General features: G+C 40.9%; 1 protein-coding gene across 5 annotated transcripts in view; it reads left to right on the plus strand.

Annotated features, from left to right (window-relative positions):
- The first annotated feature begins 15,978 nt into the window (after nt 1-15,978).
- Fas2 (fasciclin 2) overlaps nt 15,979-22,340 on the plus strand; it is an 84,952-nt gene continuing 78,590 nt past the window's right edge. For 4 of the 5 annotated variants that reach the window (XM_065490975.1, XM_065490976.1, XM_065490978.1 and 1 more), the window contains exon 1: nt 15,979-16,214. In XM_065490975.1, the coding sequence (XP_065347047.1) occupies nt 16,163-16,214 (52 nt within the window). In that variant the 5' untranslated portion in view covers nt 15,979-16,162. The remainder of the gene's footprint in view (nt 16,215-22,340) is intronic. The other variant, XM_065490979.1, reaches the window with a different exon arrangement.

Genomic DNA, 22,340 nt, shown 5'->3' on the forward strand with positions numbered 1-22,340 from the left:
CACATATTTTAACCCTCGAAATGAATCGATTGGAATATACGAAAACGACGTTTCCGAGGGTCAGGGTCCTTCAAACGCTTCACGAGGTAAGGTAACATTTATAATTTTTGGCTCTACAAAACACAGCATCAAATGATTTTCATTTGGAGTAATTCCTGCCCATTATGTGTCTAAAATCTAAAAGTGAATAAGAAGCACACAAAGAGATTGGGTTATCTCAAATTACCGAATTGAAATAAAAAAAATCTTTGGAAACGTGCACAGCAAGATTCCAAGCAATATCTTTTGTGGAAAAACTTACCTTGAGGCCGGGACCAATAATGTCAGCCTCGTCCTTCTGAGTGCAAATATTGGTTCACCCATGGCTGCGTTAAAGGAATGTAGGTAATTGTATGCGAACTTTTAACAGCGAGCAGGAGATCTTAAGTTGCGCCTGCGGCCGCGGCTGCTATTTGAAGTGGAATAATGCTAAACTGCGGCAACGCGCGCGTATTGTACTCTCATTCTTGCAGCTTTGTGTGCGAATCTCCCCGCAGCAAGAGCGGCCCAGCTCTTGTTTTCACGGCTCCATTGAAGCGAGTTTTGCGAAACTCCACTGGGACTAGCCCCCTTCATTCAGCTCCAAATTTTAATGTCAGCGAAACATACTTTACACGGCGGAGGCCACCGCAAGGGAAAAATACTCCTGGTGCGGTGGAATTCGACACAATGGAATCTCGGGGATTTGCAGCCGAGCCTGGAACAAGCTGCCGTGATTGAGCTCAAGCTGGAAGTCGAGTGACTTTTACTCATTAGGCGTGCTTTTGACAAGGAGTATGTAAGGCAAAGAACTTCTACCTGTGTTTCCGAGAGTAAAGAATGATACACACGGGTTTGTTTTTCAAGCCTAGCTGATGATGTGAAAAGAGCTCATTACCAAAGGTTTCTGGTGCGAACAGAGCTCGTTTAGATTTTGTTGTTAATAAAATTTAAAGGCAGTTCAACATTAAAAAAGGAAAATTTTAATTATTTATTTTAATTCTTAGCATGGCAGTACACTGAATTATATTACAGTATAGTTTTGGACTAAGGAAAATAAACATTAAGTATCATAGAGAGTGGAGTGTTTTCAATATTTCTTTAATTTTGTGTATCATCGTTGTTATTTATTTATTTTAATTTTGTAGATTGATATTTTGCTGTCATGAATCAGGGAGTCAAAACTTATCGAGAGAAGAAACTTTAAAGCGATTTTTAAATCTATAAGATTGAAGTCCGTTTCATTTTCATCATAGTATACTGGGATATTTTGGCGTAAGGTTTTTTCTTCTAATTTGTGCAAATTCCAATATCGGAAAGACTTCACTGCCTTTCTTACGAGTTAAAATCTGGGCAAATTTTTCAGTGCAGGAGGCACAAATTCTTATACATATATTTTAATACTTCCAAAATGTAAAAAGTTCACGAACTCATTCATTGGTTAGGATGTTTTTTAATTATTATAACTAGACAAATTGGAGAAAAAATAATCCATTACTAAATCAGTATTATTCTTTTAGTAATATGGACAACCTGTTTGTTTTTTATTAAAGCCATCAAACCAACCATCTTTGTTGCTAAAAGGTGTTAGTGGTTTGTACCCTTCAAATTTAAATCAAAGCAATTTGCTTCGTAAAAGGCTCATTACTAGCTAGGCAGTTAGTGAGCTTGTTCCGACAAGTAGTTCACTGAGTGAGCGGCTGATTTTATGTAAATTGTCTGGCGCCGTGACTCTCGTAAAGGAGAGCTGTAATTTCAAATGGGCATAGATCTCGCCAGTAAATAAAGCAATACTTAGCATTTGCATTCATTTCACAAGTCTGTAACTTCTCAAACCACTTTCGCTCCTCATGAAATCCATATTTATGGCAGTGACCAGGTTGGGGAACTAACTTTAATCCGTTCAGACCAATTGACCGATGGTCAATTACCAGTCGGTAATTTCAGAAAATTGCTTCTCTTGCAACGATGGCGATCAAATCTGCGCTCTGCTCTCGGGACTGTAATTAATTGAGTGTGAGCCGGCGAGAGGCAGAGGCGTGCGGGCAATTTAGCAATATTTAGCATACACATACGCACACTCGACTTGCCTGCAGAGGCGTCGCTCATGAATATTATTATTAAGCGTAATTGCGCCGACAATCTGACACTGTCTGCGAGACACGGCGCCGATATTATTCATTCATCTGGCGTGACCGCCCGCGTCAGCCAGCACCATGAGCCCAGGGGGATGGGAACAAATTATTGTGTTGACATGTGAAAAATAACTAAAAGGCTGGAGGCGCGCTATCCATCCAGTTGACAAAATTGCCAGCGTGCGTGTGTCTCTCTCTGATATTTGTGCTTTTCAATTACCAGTATTATACTGTAAAATAGATACTGCTGCCGTTTGATTCTGAAATATTTCACATACAAATCGCTGCTTGTTTATCATGTCAATCGATGAACACTAAAAGCACAAACAGTCTATTTATAGCCCATGTTATTTGTTCTTCCGTATAGCGAAGCAAAAAGAGGAATAAATCTCTTTCGATGATGACTACGTGTACAACAATCCGAGTTTTCAGCATATCATCTCGTTAAGCTAGACCCAAGGGGCACACGTGAAAGTCAAACGGGTAGAAAGACTGCGCTCAACTAATTCAGTTATCTCGACGAGTGCTTTTAATGTCTTCTCTACAAATGAATATATTATTCCGTACTGCTGAACAACGAAAATGGTATAATAGAATCGCCCTTTTGCAAGACTGTTTCCCGTCGTGCGTTCGTTTTACTACCAAAAAGCTTACAAAAACCAGTGTTTCAAAAATTCCAAAACTATTCCAGGGGAAAATAATTGACGGCTCTTGATCGTTCAATTCTTGCGATTGGTCTGTGACAATGAATTGTTTTTTGAAATAATGGCAAGTTGGCAAAAATGCAATTGTGTAGAATATTTAATTTATATTTCCACAGCCTTCAATGAGGTGTATGGAATTTTCTCCATCTAGATTTTTTCTATAGAAGAATTTCCTTCCCTCTCTGAAATAAGGAGTGTCAAATAAAGGATTTAATGTTGGACTTGTTAATTTAAACGCGTGGATCCTTCGCAAGGAGAAAGACAATTGGTGATTTTTTGACAAAATTCCATCACTTCTTTTATCGGTTCACCTCTTTCGAAATGGGTGACTTCCTCTGATAGCAAACAACCCGCGAAAACTCTTTCTCTCTTGGAAAAGGATTTGCACCATGGGTTTTGAAACGCTAGACATTAATCCCGTTAAATTAATTCACTCATGCTGAAAAAGTGCAACGTAGCAAGTTGTGAGTCGGACTGCCGCAGCATTCCTCTCTCAAATCCGAGTTAGCTCGACATTGCAATGCATGAGACAATAAACTGATGCGCAAATCAGTCCGACTCGACCCACAAACATCGCTCGGATTCTCAAATTGCAAGTGCACGTAAAGCACGCGCTCAGCAATGCCAGCCAACGGCTTGGTAATGAGGCCATAGGGGCCGAAACGGCTGCTGGATATAGTTCTTCTCTTCAATTCTCCTGGTTTTCCAAATCAATAAAGAGTATTTTTTCTTAATTTTCATTTTAAATGTATATATCCATTAAAATTTCTGACAGGTTTTTGCCGGGTGTTTGTACAAGAAACTTAACTCAAAAGCAAAAAATAAGTACCAGCATGGCGCAGTATTGATCGCCAAAAGCACTCGAAATCGCGGATGCTTTTAAGTTGCTGAGCACGTTGCTTTTAGAATTTTACCGTACTTGAACTGCCAGCTCGTCGTGGGGTTTAACTCAATTAAAATAAGACACATTAATTGCTTCCATCCCAGAATGTTGATTTTCAATATTTAACCAAGCCATACTCTGAAGAAAAGTACTCGCTTGGTGAAATTCGCAGGACGCGCGCAGTTCAGAAGGGGAGAGAATAAAATTTGTTTGAGTAAGCATGACTTTCTCCCTGCTCCTTTCCTGCGCCTTAAGGCCCCAGAGTTGTTTTTTCTCCGAAAGTTCCCCCTTAAAATGCGTTGCTGGACACAGGCAATTGCTCGTCTCTGCGCGTCTGATAATATTTTTATTGCTTTATCGTAAATTAAGTTGCGCGCGGCACACCGCCAAGATAAAATATTGCCAGTACGGGCTTTCCACTCGCAAATGTGTTGCTTTCTGATGCTATACTTCCGTCCGCCGCCGGTCGATGGAAAATAGATATCGGCGGCAGACGCACGCTGAAACAACTCTCATTGTTTATCAGATTACCGCGGCAAATATATCGAGTTTTCGGCCGAGAAACTCCCCTAGGTGCTTGTCGGTATACGCGCGTACACCATTATTGAGCAATAACTCGGGTCGTGACCCTCAAACCCGCGAGCCTTTCTCCCTTTTCCAGCAGCGGCAAACGAACGGCCGATTCCACTGGGACGTCCAGTGCCACCAACTGCGAAACTTTTTGCGGTCTGACACAAGGCGGAGGCGACATTGACGGAAGACTCTTTTTTGAATTGTTACTTCAATGGACAGACCTGCCCACGGACTCGCAGTGAAAAATGGCCTTTGTAATGAAAAGATAAAAAGCACCAGGCTGAATTTCCAGCGCCACAAAAGGACCTTTTAGGTCCGCGGGTGAAGCATGTGTTGCTGAATTTGATATCAAGTCCACTGCACTCTCTTCATAGTCAGCACATTTTGCAAACGGTTGAATATTTATTTTCACACGGGAAACCCTTTTTGCGATTCTAGACTCTGTTATTTTAATAAGCTGAGTAACTTTCAGCCGCTAAATTATTTTTCTATCGTATTTCTAATATGTTAAATAGTGGGATCTTGCCGTTTAAATGGTCTTATATAAATTTTTTAATGTAACCCTCTGAAATCAGTAATGAAAATTCAATTGTTTAATCCCCTTAACTCTGCTATTTTTTCAAATTAAAAAAATCTGGCCTTTATCAAATCATATTTACGGTCAGAAAATTAATTCATTCTGGAAGGATTAAAATAACTGAAAATATTTTAATACCCACGCTATTTGCTTACCATTTGTGAATGAAGTGAACCATCTTAACAAAAAAATAACATTTTTCAAACATCAATTGCGCGTGAATCAGGCTGTAAACTGTTTATGATTATTTAAAACCGATTTTTAATCTATATTTCTCAATAAAAATTAATATTATGTTCAAAATTATGAAAAATCAATTACAAGAATTTCTATTGGGCATGCAACAAATTATTTTTTGTTTATTTTATGAAAAATTATCCCCGCTAGCTTGATTTTTCCAAAATGGTCCACGTTTCACAGAAAAAACAACCGAGCCTCAGCAAAAAATATTTTATAAATGGCTCTCATTCCAGTCGATAACTTTTAATAAATATTGAGAACCCAGTGATTTCCCAACAGCCTTATACTCGTGCGTGTCCGCGTAAATTATTCAGAAAATTTCTCCTTGTATTCCCGAGCGAGTTGCGTTCGGATGTTTGTTCTATTGAATTCACACAAAAATAAATGAATGCGCAACAATTGGGCACGCGCACAAAAAATCGCCAAAGGTTCCGCGAGGAGCTCTGATTTCCCAATTGAAAATATGATGCCAATTCAATGAAGATGGATCGATCAGAGAGCTGCTCATAATGGGCCGTTCGAAAATAAGAGAAGTGAATAAATATTTTTGTAGAATGTAGCATTATTTATTAACAAACACCAACGGTATACAATTTACAAAAGACATAAATCTAGCGGTGCATCTAAAATGTTGCTGCTTTCTTTAAAGAGAGTTCATTAGGTAATTTGCATTCGAAAAAATGATGCATGTACTGATATGGCTACTTTTGCAAAATTTGCATAGACAGGTTTTTGGGAATGATGTTGCAGATGATTTTATGAATTAATGGTTGAATATTCATTAGAGGCCGTAACTTAGCAAAAAGCCAGCAGGGATCACATAGTTCTAGGAATTAGTCATGAAGATAAATTTGAATTAAAGCCAATTTCTGTCATGTTTTTCAGATAGCAAATTCCCGGAAGAAAGATCGACGCCGAGTTTCATTCCGACCTGACGAAAAACATTGTGCAAAAAACAGCACGTCTGTTTTTCACATCGCTCATCTGCCGCGAGTTTCTTTTTCAGGGCGTCGGCGGCGATGACATGAATGGCTCGATCATATGATCCTTCAATTTTTTACACGTGCTCGCGGGGCCGGCTGACGACACTTGGGTGCACGCAGCAACATTCGCAGAGCGAGCGCGTCGCACGTGCCAGAAATGTGCGAACCCATTAATCATGCCGGGCGCACAAAGCGCGTACTTGCGCGGCGCCTTTCGCAGCACTTTTCACTCAATGAGCCGGGCACACATTCATTTCGCAACATTGACGCGTGAAATATTTAATAACCACGCACGCAGGGCCGGGTTTTGATTCACTATTATAGAGCTACTCCCGGATCAATCATGCTGGCCCGACGCTAATTTGTAACGGTGTAATGCAGATATGACAGGCCGCAGACGACGGCAGCCCGCGCGCTTTGCGTAAATCATACACGCGCACCCGGACCGCGATACACACACAAACGCTCGGAACAAGGAAATTAATTTCAATTTGGATGATGGATTACAACTTCACATGAACCGATCTTTCCCTGCCTCGACCGCACTCAACCAAAACGATGGATTGTAGCTTTTAAACTAGTGACAATCTTGTGAATAATTGTGCTTTTAAATTCATCATTTTATTCTGTGTGCGAATCTATAGCCTCTGAATAGAACATCTATGAACATATCCAATATAATGTTTTGCAGAATATTTGAAAATTTAAATAATTTCCTTTCTTGCTAACAACAAAATTAGATTCAAAATTGTGTTTTAGCGGATCAGCAGACATTGTTAACAATTTCACAATGTCTGCTTCACTTAAATTTACAGTATCTTTGCACAGTCCAATAGTTTATTTAGTATTTCGAATCCTAATTCCCCTAGACGAACCGTAGGCCGCTTCAAAATGCAAGAGGCAAATCACAGTTCAAACAAATTCAGCCATTCGCCACAATTGTTTGTATAAATTCAAAAGTGGAAGCCATGGCAGGCCTGTGAATACATATATGTAGGTTTGTGAAAAAGGCTGATTTTAAGTTATGGTCAATCATTTCAGGGGTGACAAAAAATTCAGGATCAATTTGGAACCTTTTAAAAAGTTGGTTTTTAAAGGATTCATCTTAATCTTCTATGTACAGTAGGAAAGAGAGAGAGAAAAACTTTGAGCCAAGATCATCCACAAAGAAACTCGAGCTTCTTTTTTAGCAACTTATTATTATAGTAATCGCATAGTAACGAAGAATTTCTTCTATTAAAGATATTTGTGCAAAATTGAAATTTTTTCGGGCAGCATATTGAAAACAATGAAGGTACAATTAAAATATACAATACTTTTGATGAATATTTTATCATGTTCCCTGAGTTTAGTCTATATGGTAACGCAGTGCAGCTAATGTTTCATATATATTTATCTATTATTTTTATTTGGCTGCAAAGTGGGGGCCCATTCTGGAAAACGCGACGGAATTTACAAAAGAGCAGCAGCTGCTGTGCAGTTTTGCGCTAAATACTCGTTTTGTTGACGTGACGAGGACAATTATCACAATAACGAAACGCTGGAGCCGAATAACAAGTACGGTATTTATTTATGTTTGATCCCCAACAAAATGCACGGGGGTTAGAACGCAACAAAGGTCCATTCAGTCATTCGTTTTGACGACTCTATGGCAGGGGGCCCTTCAATTGTCAATCAAAGTCACTTTTGGCACATGCAATATTTCCAAAAGGGGGAGCGAGCACAAACGGTGGCAAACAAACAAAATTTGCCAGCAAAAATCAAGCTAGCTGCGAGGACCATTTTATTTTTAAAACTTAGTCTGCATGTTTATTCAGCGAAAATGAAGCATAGGGGTGAAACGTTGGATACGTAAAGCCAACCCCGAAAATTATAAAACGCATTGCTATGTGAAAAAAACAATTTACAGGCATATTTTCGGGTTCGCTTTGTTTTGACAGGTGTGATGGATTTTTCGCTGACAAACTTCCGCTTTCCCCTTTGTCAGCGTGAAATCTGAAATTCGTCCTCGTGTTTGTTTCAAGTGCCGAGAGCGAGCGTCTCTCGCACTCTCGAAAAGCGAATCTTCCAGTGGCTGTTCGTAGAGCTTGACGACGACGCCGAGTGCGTTAAATTAAAGCCCACTCGAGAGACGAGGAGAAGAGGGGCTGGCAATTTCGCATGAAATACGAGTTATTTAATTACGCGTTTCACTCACTGCCTCAAATTTATAACAACAGTTGTCTCAGCAAACTGAGCCAGTCAATGCCGCGCACTCGTAAATTGTAGCTGACTGTTGAGGGCGGCAGCTTCAGGATTTTATTGTGCTTGGCGGGTGGTGGAATTGAGTTAGGCCATGTGGAATGTTAGCTGTTCATCAAGTTATCAATGTTATTATTGTAGAGAGGAATCACCGCATTACCACACCAAAGTGCTTTCAATTCTGAATAACGATAAACTTAATAATTAATAAAATAATATATGGCAACGTTTTTGAACCTCTAGAAAAAATCAGAAATTTAGTTGTTTTGAAAGCTACAGAAATTATTTTCATGGAAAATATTGAAAAATGATAGTTTGTATTTCATAGAAATTTTTGTTCATTGCTTTTTGCAACAATAATTGTAAATTAAAGAGTTGACCAGGATGAAAACGTTAATTATCCCATGCTAAAAAAAACAATATTCTAGCCTCTTAATTGTCAAACCAAACTACCAGAAGACTAAAAATCAATGGAATAAGTGCTGTGGAGGAGCACATATTATTTTCCATGGCCCTAATCTGCACGTGAACCAGTTTTGCGGATGACACCCACAGACAATAAGAGTGGATCTGCTCACGTGCAGGTTCGAAAATAAGTTGAGTGTGTGCGTGTGTGCTCATATATTGACTGAAAGGGGTGCTTTTACCATCTCTCTCTTTCCCTGTTTGGAGAGTGAGTGTGTGTTTTGTTCCCAGAGAAGCAGCTGTTTGTTGAATTTCAACTCAGAGCTGGCTTTCCTCTGTAATACCCGGGCAATCACTACCAAACGAAGTCGAAAATACACATCTGTCAAGTTGGGTTGCGGCGGCGGCAAACGAGTCTCGGCGTGGGCGCAAGAATTTCTCATTGTCAACGCGATTCGAAATTGTTTTCCATTTGGCGCCCGCCCGGCGTCTCCCTCGCTTGCCTCTGTCTCGGTATATTGCCTGTTACACTTTCCATCGTGTCGCACGCGCGGTCTCTTTCTTCTCCACAAAAGCTTCAATGGGAACGATCTGCACAGTTAAATAAGACTCGGAAATTTATTTCTCTTCTCGACACACTCGCGGGAGCTTCAATTCACGAGGAACTCTTATTTTAAGTGACCTTTCTAAATTTACAACGGGCCCCATTTTGATCTCGGTGCCAGAAATATAATCAAGCTTGATTGCCAATATGATGCGCGGATATCCCAATAAGCTCTTTGTCATAAAAGGTCCATAAGTGTTGATAAAAAGCAGCCTCGTGCAAAGATTTATCTCTTATATGAGAGGAAAAGAACGCTGAAATAAACTCCTGCAGGAGTTTTTGCTCAGCCGAAACTCTCTCCAAGATTGGCCGTTTGCCAGTTGAACAGTTGTGTGCTCTGATAAGACAAAGTTAAAACCATATAGTCGCGTGCTAAATAAATCGCCTCAAACTTTTCATCCTATTTTCACCCTTTCTCCCCTGCAAAATCACTTCAGCGCTCAGCTTTTCTTTAATAACGTGAACAGAAAACAGCAGTTTGCGTCTGCAATATTTTTATATTAGCTGGCGTTTGTTTGCGGCAGCAACAATTAAGCAAGTAGCCAGACACTTCTTCACCAGAGGAGCCGCAACCGTTACAGAACAATGGCTGCGAGGGGGTTGCATAATTGCCAGGAGTAAACGCTCGTTATCCTCGCAACTTTTTATCAAGCGGCGTTCGCTCGCGCGGTGGGCAAACTTTTAATTTGTTCCTAATTGCTTCCAACTCGAGTCTCGTAAAATATCTATTTTGTTTCGCCGTCGGAGAGTCTGGCGGCGCTCGCTCGCTCTCGACTCGTGGGATGGGTCGTCGGATTGCCTTTCTTTGTTCTGCGAGCTGCGGTTACACCGGACCGCAGCTTTACAAATGGAGGCGTTTAAAGGGCCAATTAATCTCTTTAAGTCGGCGTGCCCGATGCAAATAAGCCCCCGTGATAAATTCTCTCAGGCCGTGTAGTTGCCGTTGCCGGTCGGCGCGGGCTAAAAAACAAACTTTAATTATTCATCTCACAGTCTCACACCCCGTCGGCTTCTCTTTGGGCTACGCCGCCGGCAGATTAGCACACAATGAAACGGGCAATAACGAAATAAAAGCACGGCCTTTTCTCCATTAGTGTTTCACGAGCTGCTGGCACAACTTTTGTTGCCTGTGCCTTTCTCTTTAATTTAATTTTCGCACTCATAGGATATGCTAGTCTCATTTTGTTTGTTATTCGTACTGCTTGGGTGCTTCTTTTTTAGTTTTCTAGATGTTAATTTTCTCTAATGACTTTTTTATCATGCATATGATAGTAATTTCTAAAAAATATGATTTTTCTTGGTTTTATGTTTAATAAAAATGATAAAATCAAGTTGTTCGGTTATTGAGGAACCAGAATGTTTAAAACTGTCTTGATAATCATTCTCCGGCCCATTTTCTGTCGAGGGAGATTTTTCAGTCACGTTTTTAGCGTCAGCTCTCATCTTAGAGCCGCACTAAAAATCTCGCCGCAGGCAAGGAATTAATTTCAAAGCTGGAGAGAAGCTTTTAACTAATTGCAGTCTTCCTTCGCACCTGTTAGTCACAGCACGCTGACATGAAGATCGCTGCGGTGCCCCCATTTGTTTTCACCTCGAGGCTGTCTTTTTCAATTTTCCGCTCACAAGACTTCCATCTCGGCCCATGCTGGTGATGGCGCAGAGGCGGACGCGGGGGAGAAGTAATTATAACCACACGGATTTTCAAAAAAGCGTCTTGAAATTTCTCCAAAGTGCTACACTTTCAGCTGAAAATCGGGTCCAAAAAGATGCAATTTATTAAATTGTCCTGAGTGTGTGTCTCCCCCTTTCTCCTGCTGCGTCCAAGACGGAAGGCGGAAGCCCACCAGAGCTCTGCTCATGCTTTCCATTACTCGAGATTAAAATTCACTCAGACGTTATGATTCAGATGGGAAACAATTTCACATTTCGCAATCGACGCGCCTGCTGCCTATGTTGGGGACGAGATTCGAAATGAACCATGAGAAAAGGCAATAAAGCGTGCAAGGAGCAGCGCCGAGTGCATTCGGGGAGAAGACGACTGGAGAGAGAGTGAGTGAGTGAGAGCGGCTATAATCATTCTAATTGAGTGCTTGCCCATTGCCAACCAGCCGAGAGTTTGATTTATACACGCCCTCCACCCTGCATTATTTCGAACGCTTGTAATAACGCGTGTTCATACGCGATCAATTTTTGTTTGCACCCCACAGCAGGGCACGATTTGTTCAACCCCACAGAAATGCTACAATTGTAAACAACACAAATATTGAATAATTTATTGCTGCAAATGCAAATTGATTATATTAAAAGGAAGAATTGTACTGAACGTAATTTCTTATAAAATCAGGAAAGGAGGGGAAAATGGAAGGAAAAAATTCCCCACGAAAAAATGTGGTTCAAAGTAAATTTAGGTTTGTGCTACACTTTTGGAAATTGATTATATTTTCAGACAATTAATCGTTTAGACGTGGGTTAAATGTAAAGATCACAACTCTCCAATATTTGCTGAGTGAGGAAATCATGTACCCCCTATTATTCATAATTATACATAACCATTTCCAAACTTTCCGTTCCATATTGCTCAGAAACACAACCCAAAGATAAACGATTGCATTTCCTAATGAACATTTTGAAGTTTTAATCTAAGTCGTATTTTTGCGCCACTATGCTCAAAAACGCACTTTGTTTGATTGCAGTTCAAAGGAGCCACCAAGATGAGAAAATCATTTTATGGCCAAATTATGTAAATGTAATGCTCGTGGCGGAGATAGAGGTGTGTTGTTGTACACAGGCAGTGACATTCCGAATGCATTGCACACAGACGAAACACAGCCGTTTGCGATAAATCTCAATTTATCAACACAGAAAGGGAAAATAAATCTACAAATTAGTTTAATGTACCACCCACCCCCTGCTACAGCGAGGCCTCCCTCATAAAGGGCGCTGTGCACAGATTTATCACCGAGCACCGAGCAACCGCGCCGCTGCCCCTGCTATTGCTTGCTATTGCTGCTGTACGAAATATACACAACCTGCGAGCGAGCGAGCAAAGTGGCATCGCTCCGATTCCGCAATGTGCATTTGTTTGTAACGGAGAGAGAGAAAGAGCATCGCTCGTACACGCTCAATTCTGGACCAGACTGAGAGTGAGGAAAGCGAGTGACTGAGTAATGGAGCAGAAATCCAAAGACGTACGCACCACTTTTCTCAGGCTTGCCCCAGGGCTTTCCTAGTCCCACGCGCCGACTTTCCTCTTCCTATTCTTTCCTCTCCGCCACGATAGACACGACGTTTTTTTATGGTGAAAATTTCTTGTTCCGCGTCTCGAGACGTTAGAACTGTACAGATGAGGTGGAATAAAATTGAAAAATAGGGTGTTCGGGCCTTTAACTCTGGGCCCTAACCACTCATGTGTGCGGCCTCTGGTCGCCTTTTTCTCGGGAGGGGTGCACTAGTTAACCATGCATGCTCCATATTTAGAAGATAACTGCTTTTTTCACAATGTGTGTTGCTAACTTTAAGCAACAGCAATATTTCAACTTAAAGTTATAACAAATATATTCATCACAGAGTTTTTGAAGTCTACAAAACTGTTTTCCCTTCTCTCGAATATTGCAAATGTTTGGAAAAAGCGGGAAAAGGTAAAACGAAGCGAAATCAAAGGCCTAATAGAGGGTATAGTAAGCAAGACTTTAGATATAATAATATGATCAATCAGCTTCCTCGCGTGACCTGAAATATCTCAACGACAAAGGAGAATTGAAAAATATAAGCTAATAAAATGGTTTTTAACAATATTAACCTCATACGGGATTTTTACCTATCACACTGTCTGAATAAAAAAATCATATAACAATAAGTTAAAAATATTGCATCTCTTGGAATCTCCTGCTTTCACTCAAATTTTCATTCGGATCTATAATTTTAAGAATGCTTAAAATGTAATCTATGAAAATGCCTATAATGCCGATAGTTCTCTTCTGAATTGGCTGTAATTTTTCATTCAGTATAATCTCACACTTTCACTCCTGTTCCTTTTAAAACATTTTAAACAGAGAAAATAGGCTCTATGATTTTTTTCTTAGCCCCTTGCGACTACAGGCGTTTTTGCCAGACTGACAACAGTGCCCAGATAGATATTGATGTTCGCCCTTTCTCGGCAGCACACACAAATATGATCCTCGCCAAGTCGAGTGGAATAAAAATTAAAACTGGAAAAGTCCCCTCGGCCATGGAAGCGGCAAAGGGGGTGCACGCACATGAGTCCCGATTGCTGCGCGTTGCACGCGCGCGTCTCTCATTTCCTGCATGCGGCGCCCAATAAAAAAGTTTCTTCCTTTTTGCACAGAGAGCGAGAGCGATGCCTCTTTATTCGATTGATATATTATCTGCTGGCCTTTTTGTGTGCCGCAGAGCAGCGAGACGATATTTTCCATTTCTCCGCCGAGCAAGGGCACCGATTGAATTTGCGGGCCACGACACAAAACTAGTTCGGTTCCGATCTATCTATGTAAACACGCGCGTAAGGCAGAGCCGAATAGTGCCTTTTACATCTTGCACGCAGCAAACTCCTGTCCTACGTGCTGTATTTCGCAAAGTGGAGCAAAAGAGTTGCCAGAGAAGGGGCTGTTCATCATTTGGTTTGGCTTTCAGCGCGAGGGCGAAAGCTGATTTCACATAAACATCGGATTTGGCAAGCTGTGCGAGATTTGGTGATGCTGATGCTATTGCGGTGTTAAATGTAGTTAAGCTTATAGTCAAGATATGTCACGTATGGATGATTCATTTTTGTATTGGAAAATATACCTCACAGTTCCGTTAAAATTAATATTGCAACACTTGTAAGCGAACTTGCATTTTTGTTACTGTCCCTAATTTCTACACTATATAGCCGTTTAAAATATAGAGCGTTTTTCTGTGGACATTAAATGCCGGTTGAGCTCAAATCTTGGGGGAAAAGTAATTTCGACAAAACAATTAACAGAATGGGCTGACTCTCATCAAGTTTTTCTTATCTAATTGACCTTTTAAAAGAAAAATAAACGAAGCTAAAGCAATTATTTGCTGTCATTTTCAAAGAAACAGAAGATGCTCATTATTTGTTCAGTAAGGAGTTTCGTTAAAATAAATCACACGAAACTTCTCTTCTTTTGTGTCACGAGACTGGTAGAAAATAATTATGATCCTCGTTACTTATTTTTGGAACAATAGGGTTCATGATCACTGGGTTGAGAGTTTTAGACGGTTTTTTCGAGTTTAAAAGCGAATCCTTTAACCAGCATTAAACGTCAAAACAAACCTCTTGATGCAAACGAAAATTTAGTATCTTCGGCCATCAAAGTATTGAATATGAGTTCGCTCTGCATAAGTTGAGTCTTTATTGACGATAGTGTTCATATAATCTGTTTTTTGAAAATGTCCCTGAAATATACTACACCAAACCTTTTCATCTATTGTTCAAATCTTTCCGATTAAATAGTGAACGTTATAAAGAAAATATTTGGGATTAAGATAAAGTTGATTGTAATTTCACAAGTTTGTTTTGGTAAATTTTGCATTTATAAACTAAAAAAATATTAAAATGATGAATAAACTGAACTTTCTCTTTCTAAAATAAGCAGGTCGTCAAAAAAACTTGTGAAAGTCTCAAAATCCCTAAGGAAAAGATTCATACGTTCATTATCATAATAAAAAAACACTAAATAATTTAAAATTGCCTTTGTATATTTTCTTTTTCTGTTAATGGATCAGTGGTGGATGACACAGTCATGTCATTTGGTAAAATGCCTAAGATCCTGTCCACGATGACAAAGCTGGAGGCACCTCCAACTAATACATTACAAAAGCACGTCACAAAAATATCACTGTTATGAAATCTTTCTGTCACGGACGCCTTGCAGAGGGAGGGAAGCTGTGCCGCAAAGCAGTCTTTCAGTGCGGGTGGCATAAAATATATTTCATATTAATTTCACGACTCATCTTCATGGAAATATTATTTTCGCACCTTAAATTTAATTATTCCATATTTTAGTGTTTGCTGGGGGCTTAAAAGGATTCGCAACAGTATTTAGCCATTTTGGGTGGTTTTAATTTTGTCTTCTAAATCTTAAAAATTGCGTGCTTCGTGTTTATTTGGTGCCTTAAAGTAATTCAGACGCGTAGAAAAAAATAGTCGATATCTTAGTAATATCCAGCCCTTAAGGAAATTCGTTCCAATATATTTTATATTATGGAAATGTCATTTTTTTACAACAAACTCATTTGTTAAACAGAGTATGCCCTTTAGGTTATTGATTGATAAAAATAATGATTATAATTTATCCTAAATTGGACACTCCAGATCCATGTTTAGTCATTACTATTCCTGTTTTAGTCTATAATTCCCAAAAAAGTTCTCTTTTACAGGAGACTTTTATTCCGGTCATAATTAGGGTCCACAAGCCAAAAAGGACATCGAATTGAGGTCGATCCGACCTTGCATGCATGCGACACGACAATTCAATTAAACATGGTCTAGAAATGACGTCACTAGGTGCTCAATTATCTTATTTACAGAGCGAGAGAGAGCATAGTGCGCAGCGATCCCGCCAGCGAGCAGCGACGCTAGCGCAGCCGCGGCCTCTGCGCCTCCACTCCAGTGCAGCGAGTGCGGAGCGAGTCGAGTGTAGTGCCGCTCTCCCCGCAGACGACATCGACGCCACCGAGCCTCTCGCAGCCCCGAGGACCTGTTCGAGTGGCGTGCGTTCTACGGACAAGACAACCCCGCCTTCGCGTCCAGTGCTGTCCGACAGTGGCATTCAGCATGAGGCAGCTACGGATCCTCGCTGCCACTTTCCTCCTCATTTCCGCACAAGGTTTGAATGATTTTCCTCGTATAAATTTTCTCATCAGGCGTGCCGGTCAATTAACGTGCGAGGTTAATGATTCGGTCTGACGCGGAGGTTTATCATGTGTTTGACAAAGATAAGGTGTCCCGGAGTGCGGTTGTCATGTCGGCTTTCGCGCCAGTCCCATCATCGATTCGCCGATTCCCGAGGTGCTTTGCCGCTTCGCACAATTAAACCTCAGCACGATGGTGTGAATTCGAGCCTGAAATTGAGCCGATTGGCCGATTTGTCGACGCAAACACACCGTCCAAAGTGACACTTTGAGAAATTGCAGTGCACCGTCCACGCCTTCTTTCCAGCGAAAACCGTGCCATTTTCCGCGTGATTCACCTCGATTCGCGTTGCGAAACTTTCCCCTTTAGGCACCAGAAGGTTCATATTTATTTGTCAAGCGTATTGCACCACCTAGGGACACTGACGTGAAGGAATTCGTCAGTGTTTTCTGCGAAAATGCATTGTTTTTGCCGTTTTTACCCGCAATAACAAAAAAGAGAGAGGAAGAAGCATCTCCCCCACCTGCCGTTCGCTTCCCACCTGACGCTGGCTCGCTCGCTACCTGAACCCTGGCGAAGGCCATCTAGTATGATAAAAGTAAACGACGCGCTTAAACATGCAACGCGCTTTTAGCTTTAAGGTTCCTGTCAGGACTTAGTTGATTTGTTATTTAAGGCGTTCATTTTAATCATGAAATAATTAAAATCATATTCACACAAAAAATTGATAGAAAAAATATAGTTTGATTGAACTTTTCAAATTAGCTTCAAATGAAGTATAGGATTGTCAACTTGTGAATTTTTGTAATTGGGAGTCATGTCACCGGTTTGGCGAGTACATTTTATCGTTTTCTACGGCTATAGCGATTCAAAATACTCTTCAACTTACACGGCTGCGTGAATTTTGTTTTAGCAGCGGCGATATAAATTTTCACTTATAGCCATCTTAATCAACCAGCGCAGACAAGAACCATTAATAATTGTTCTCAAATATACTTTGTAAATATCGTAAATATGATTCAAACTAAAACATTTGCAAGTTTCCTTACTCATTTCCTTAATATCTTTATCAATTTTTTTCTCCTTTTAAATCTCTTTGGTGTTTCTTTTAATGCCACCATTAGAGCTGTCTGAGCGGACATAATAAATGTGAAAAATTTGCCAGTTCCAAATTTAAACTCGAAAAATTTGTAGCCAACAACAATGATTATTTCAGCATCGGAATGTCCCTTTTCATTTCTGTCTGGAAGCTGCTGTCCGTATTTACGAAGTGTAGTATAAAATATTGCGGCCCGGCGAGGCTTGTTTCATTTGGAGCCGTTCCAAGTATGGCCGTCGTTTGCTTGCCCTTTTTCCAGTGGAGCAGCCAGCGAGAGCTTTTGCAAAGCCCGCAGTTGCCAGGCTCATTTGCAATTCGCCAATAATTGCTGGAATTACCGCGTCTGAAGCGGCAGTAAATTCTTTCTCAGATTCTCTCTCCTCTAGAGATGCGAAACTCGCTTCTCGGCGCACGAGGCAAAACTCGCCCAGTAAAATTAAGCCTTCGATCTCTTTGCTTTTACTTTTAAAAAACTTACATTTTCTTTGTATCGCGCGAAATGGTTATAAGAAAATTTATTTTTTAATTTTTTATCTTGTTTGATTTTTATGTTATCGCGAAATTGGAAAAAGACTGGAGTCATGGGAACACAAGACAAATTTAAACAAAATTTTCCACCGTCTGCAAGTGTTGCTGTTGCTACTCTCCCATGAGAAAAATGCAAATGGCCTCGAGCTTGTTGGCGCGCACCACCAAAACTGACTTATTTTCGCGCTTGGTAGGTGCAAGCGTGAAAATTTCCAGTGCTTGAAAACAGCCGTAAATCACGCTCGAGCAGCGTCACGTGGAAAATAAAACACAGGAAATCTGCGGCGCCCGAGTCGGCCGGCAGGGAGGCGTGAGAGAATTGCACACACAGCCAGTGCGAGCCACTCTCGTTTTGCAGCAGCATGCAAAGGTTCAATAGCCGCCGAATCTCGGTGCTTTATTGTTATTGCTACGCACTCGCTGTGTTTGCTCTTCCTGTGAACAAGGAAGTCGGCAGTGAATGCAGCCAGTTTGCATGCCAGAGAGATGAACGTGGACCAATAATTTGACTAATGGAAAAGGGCTGTGTGTGCTTTGCCTTGCTCTACGCTGAAATTGCTCATTGGCTTGTGATTGGCCCCGAGAGAATTCTGCTGACGCTGCTCACTCGTTGCAGATTTCAGGGATTTCTGCCCTTTGATAAATGTATGCATATCCTATCATGCAAATTAGTTTATATAGCTATTATTTTAATCAATTTTATCCAGAGAGAAGCAGAGAGGAAATCTCTACTGCTACATTGAAATTTACATTTTTATTTCACAAATGGCTGTAATATAGTGTCATGTCAAAACTGTTTTAATTCAAATTATGATGAAGTAATAGGAAATCCCGATCTGTCATGTTCAAACGACACTTTGACTAGGCGCCTAATGAAACTATATTATAACGGAGAAGCGGCGCCTTGCTTTAATATCAATCGCAGGCTTTGTGATTATGAAACGGTGACGAGTTGACGAGAGAGCTTGGCGTCGCAAAGTAATTATGATAATGAGTTTGTTTTGCCTGCTGCAGTCGTCTCTCATTATAGTTGAACGAGACACTGCCAAGTTCTCGTCGGAAAAAAGGATCTGGTGGTGGAGCCGCTTTTTGTTTACGTCTCGTCGACGACCTCTCGTTTTAAACGGGAGCGCAAGGCAGAGAATCATTAGAGCGGTGCCCATTTGGAGATTGCTGTCCAAATTAAATTTGCAGCAGCAGTAACAAACATCAAACACGCACCAAGTAACAGTGAGCATCTTTCCAATCATCGCGGGCATCTGCGGGCGAGAGAAGGAAGGCTTCTTTCCATCGCATCAATTCGGTCTCACTCGCTTTTATTAAAAAAAAAGAGGGAAACCTGGCTAGGTGAGATCAAACGCGGGTTGATTTTATTGAGGGATCCGCTGGCACCGGCGTGGACAGATGTTGTGCGGGACAGCATTCCGGCGGCAGGGGGAGAAAAATTGCCAGTGCCCTTTCTTTCTTCCTCCAGCGAGCAGGACATGAATCATGCATTTCGCCCAAGCCATTTTTCACCGGCCAGAGAGCGAGCGGCTCCAGACTAAATAATCCTCCATCAAAGTGACGTGCCAAATGATAAATCCGGCCAAAGCATACGAGGGTTTCAATGTAGCGTCACCGCATTAAATTTTATTTTTTTTTCCAGGAGAGAAAAAGCTCTCTTCTGCCAAAATTTCTGCCTTGCGAGTAAAACTAACATTTTTGTTGAGTCTGCGGACGGGCTGATACCCTGGGGCTTATTTTGTCATTTTTGCTGCCGTCGAGGAGATTTAGAATTAAAAATAAATAATTTTTGATAAATGTTCGGTGTTTACAAATAAATACACTCTTGTCGCAATGTTTAATGTTTATTGTTGTCTCTATCTCTTTTCTTATCATCATTTCCTCTATGTATCTTGCAACAAGTAATTGTTTCTATGTCAAGAACATAAACTTGTTGAATGCGTGTTAAATTGACTATTATAGCGCTGATTAAATTAGAGGAATGCTAGAAAATACAATAATTAAATTTCCATTTAAAACAAAAATTCATTTTCCTTTCAGAAGCACCCGGCGCTCTAACATTTTATTCCGACACATAAAAGCTTGAGTGAGCCAAATCCGGGGCGAAATTAACCCTTAAAATGTGCACAAAGCAGCAAATTTTCTGCCAAGGAACATATTTTTTATGTCTCAATATATTGCGATAAGGAGGGAGCGTTTGGCCCTTTATTTTCTGCAAATGCGCTCGGGCTGCGGGACGTAATCTATACGAGGCTCGCAGCGTGGCCGATGGAAAACTTCCAAAACGCGGGTCGTAAACTGCGAAAAAAGCAGCGGACGAAATCATCGCCGGGAAGCATGTTACCGCGAGCGAGCGAAATGCAATTTCCCAACGGCGACACAGGCGCGAGCGCATGAATGAATGAATGGATGGATGAAAAGGGTTGACGTTTCCTAGTTTGTTAGTATGATTTATCGGGAATAATAAACATTCGAGTCCGCCGAGTTATAAAAATATTACACGCATAAAAAATTAATATAATAAAAGCGACCCTCTATATCGGCCATCTGGGCAATAAAACGCAATTTTCCAACCGCCTTGTTCGGCGTAAAAGCACCCTTTTTATTTGAACAGCGCGCAGGTATATTGATAATCAGAGAGGAGTCGCGACAATGCGCGCCGCGTTTATTGTGATAATTGGTCGCGCCGCCTTTGTCATGCAAATTAATTAGCCCTCGCCGAAGTGCGCGCGTATCTGGCTGCGAACAGACTCTCGAGCCGCGTGCGATTCGATAAGGCAGTGAAATTAAAAGAAAACACGGCCACATGAAAGGGTTGCGGCCTTTTCTACAGTCTGCGCTGGTTTCGCCTTTCAAAGCGCGTTAGGCGGCACACAAGGGCGACGGATTGTTGCAGCTTAGCTCGCTCTGATTTGGAGCTTGCTACAATACGAAAGACGAGATGCTGCATAGACTGCATCAAAAGGCGTCTGTTTTCACATTCAGATGCGAGAGTAGCTATTTTGCGCAATCCCAGCGTCGTGGGCGTGGGATTTGAAAAGCTTGCCTGAATGGGCAATAATCATACTTCATCGAGGAAGTTGGAATGAGTTTCCTCGTCAGGAGTAATTTTACGTCTAGCGCTCTCAACTTTTGCTTCATTCTGAATTTTGATTCACAAAGGAAAATATTCAAATTAAATTTTAAAAGTTAGAAACCTTTCAAAAGGAGAGTTTAACACGGGAGAAATTTTCCAATATGGTCTGGTAACTATAATTTTATATATTTTTGCTATTATAAAAGTTGCTGTCCATATAATTAGGCATCATTTGTGCTTTCTAGCTTGATTGCGACTCGAGATATTCATGATTTTGTGAAGGCCGTTTTTCCTGATTTCACCCTCAATTTTTTTCATGAAACTAAGTCATTACATAATTATACATAAAAAATAAATATGAAGGAACGACAAACATTTAAACACTGCAGACCAAATCAAATCTCTTCTAAACTCACCCATATTATATTAATGTTAAAAATGATAATATATTTACCAAAAAGGATAAGAGTTGTATTTTCACCACGCAACAATCAAGCTTTAAAAAGGGATTTTTGCTACCAATCGCGAATGAGATGAAAAATTGATTCAGTTTGTGACGGTCCAGATTTTAATTTACTAGGGAGCTGGGATCCATTTGTCAGCGTCTCTCCCCCTTCCCTTGGTCATTTTCTTTTCTGCTACGCTCATGCTATTCGCTCTGCACAAGCTCGAGATTAAAATCGTCGCTATACTGCGTCACTCTATGAGCGCGTTACATTATTGTTATTATTGTCGCTGGCTGTGTTATGTGCGGTGGCAACGAAAAGGGCTCCAATAATACTCGACAGACGCATCAGCGGAGCTCCATTCACTCTCGATAGAAACCGTAGGCGGACATGAACGAGTTGGCGAGAGGCGCAAAAAGGCTGTCGCTGGGCTGACGGGGCGCAGATGTATTTCGGAAGGAGCGATGCAAAAGGGTTGGACCCTTCGCTGCAGACCCGGCGCTCATCTGCTGCACCAATAGAGCAGAGAATTACGAGTGAACGAGCGGAGCAGCCACCTACTGCCTACCTGTCATTTCGTTTCGGCCGGTCGACCGGAAAATAAAGTCGGCCCTCGATTTCGCTGCCGCCGAATCGCTAAATTGTTAAGTATCGCTTCTCGAAATAGATGGATCAACCGATATTCGATCCCAGCCGGAAAAAGAATGTTAAAACCTTCCCATTGGAGCTCGCTTTTCGATGGAACAAACACGACGAACAGGATTTTCTACCTTCATCAGCAGAAAGATTAAATTAATCGAGACGCAGGCATGTTATTCCGATGCTATGCAATGCAAATCAGACTGATCCTCGTTATAAATGAGTTGAGATGAATAAGTTCAATACTCTTAATATAAAAATGTGTGATTTTGAAACAAAATTTAATTTTCTCTCATGATTTTTATA

Source organism: Cloeon dipterum, chromosome 4, assembly GCF_949628265.1.
Source record: "Cloeon dipterum chromosome 4, ieCloDipt1.1, whole genome shotgun sequence".
Lineage (NCBI taxonomy): Eukaryota > Metazoa > Arthropoda > Insecta > Ephemeroptera > Baetidae > Cloeon > Cloeon dipterum.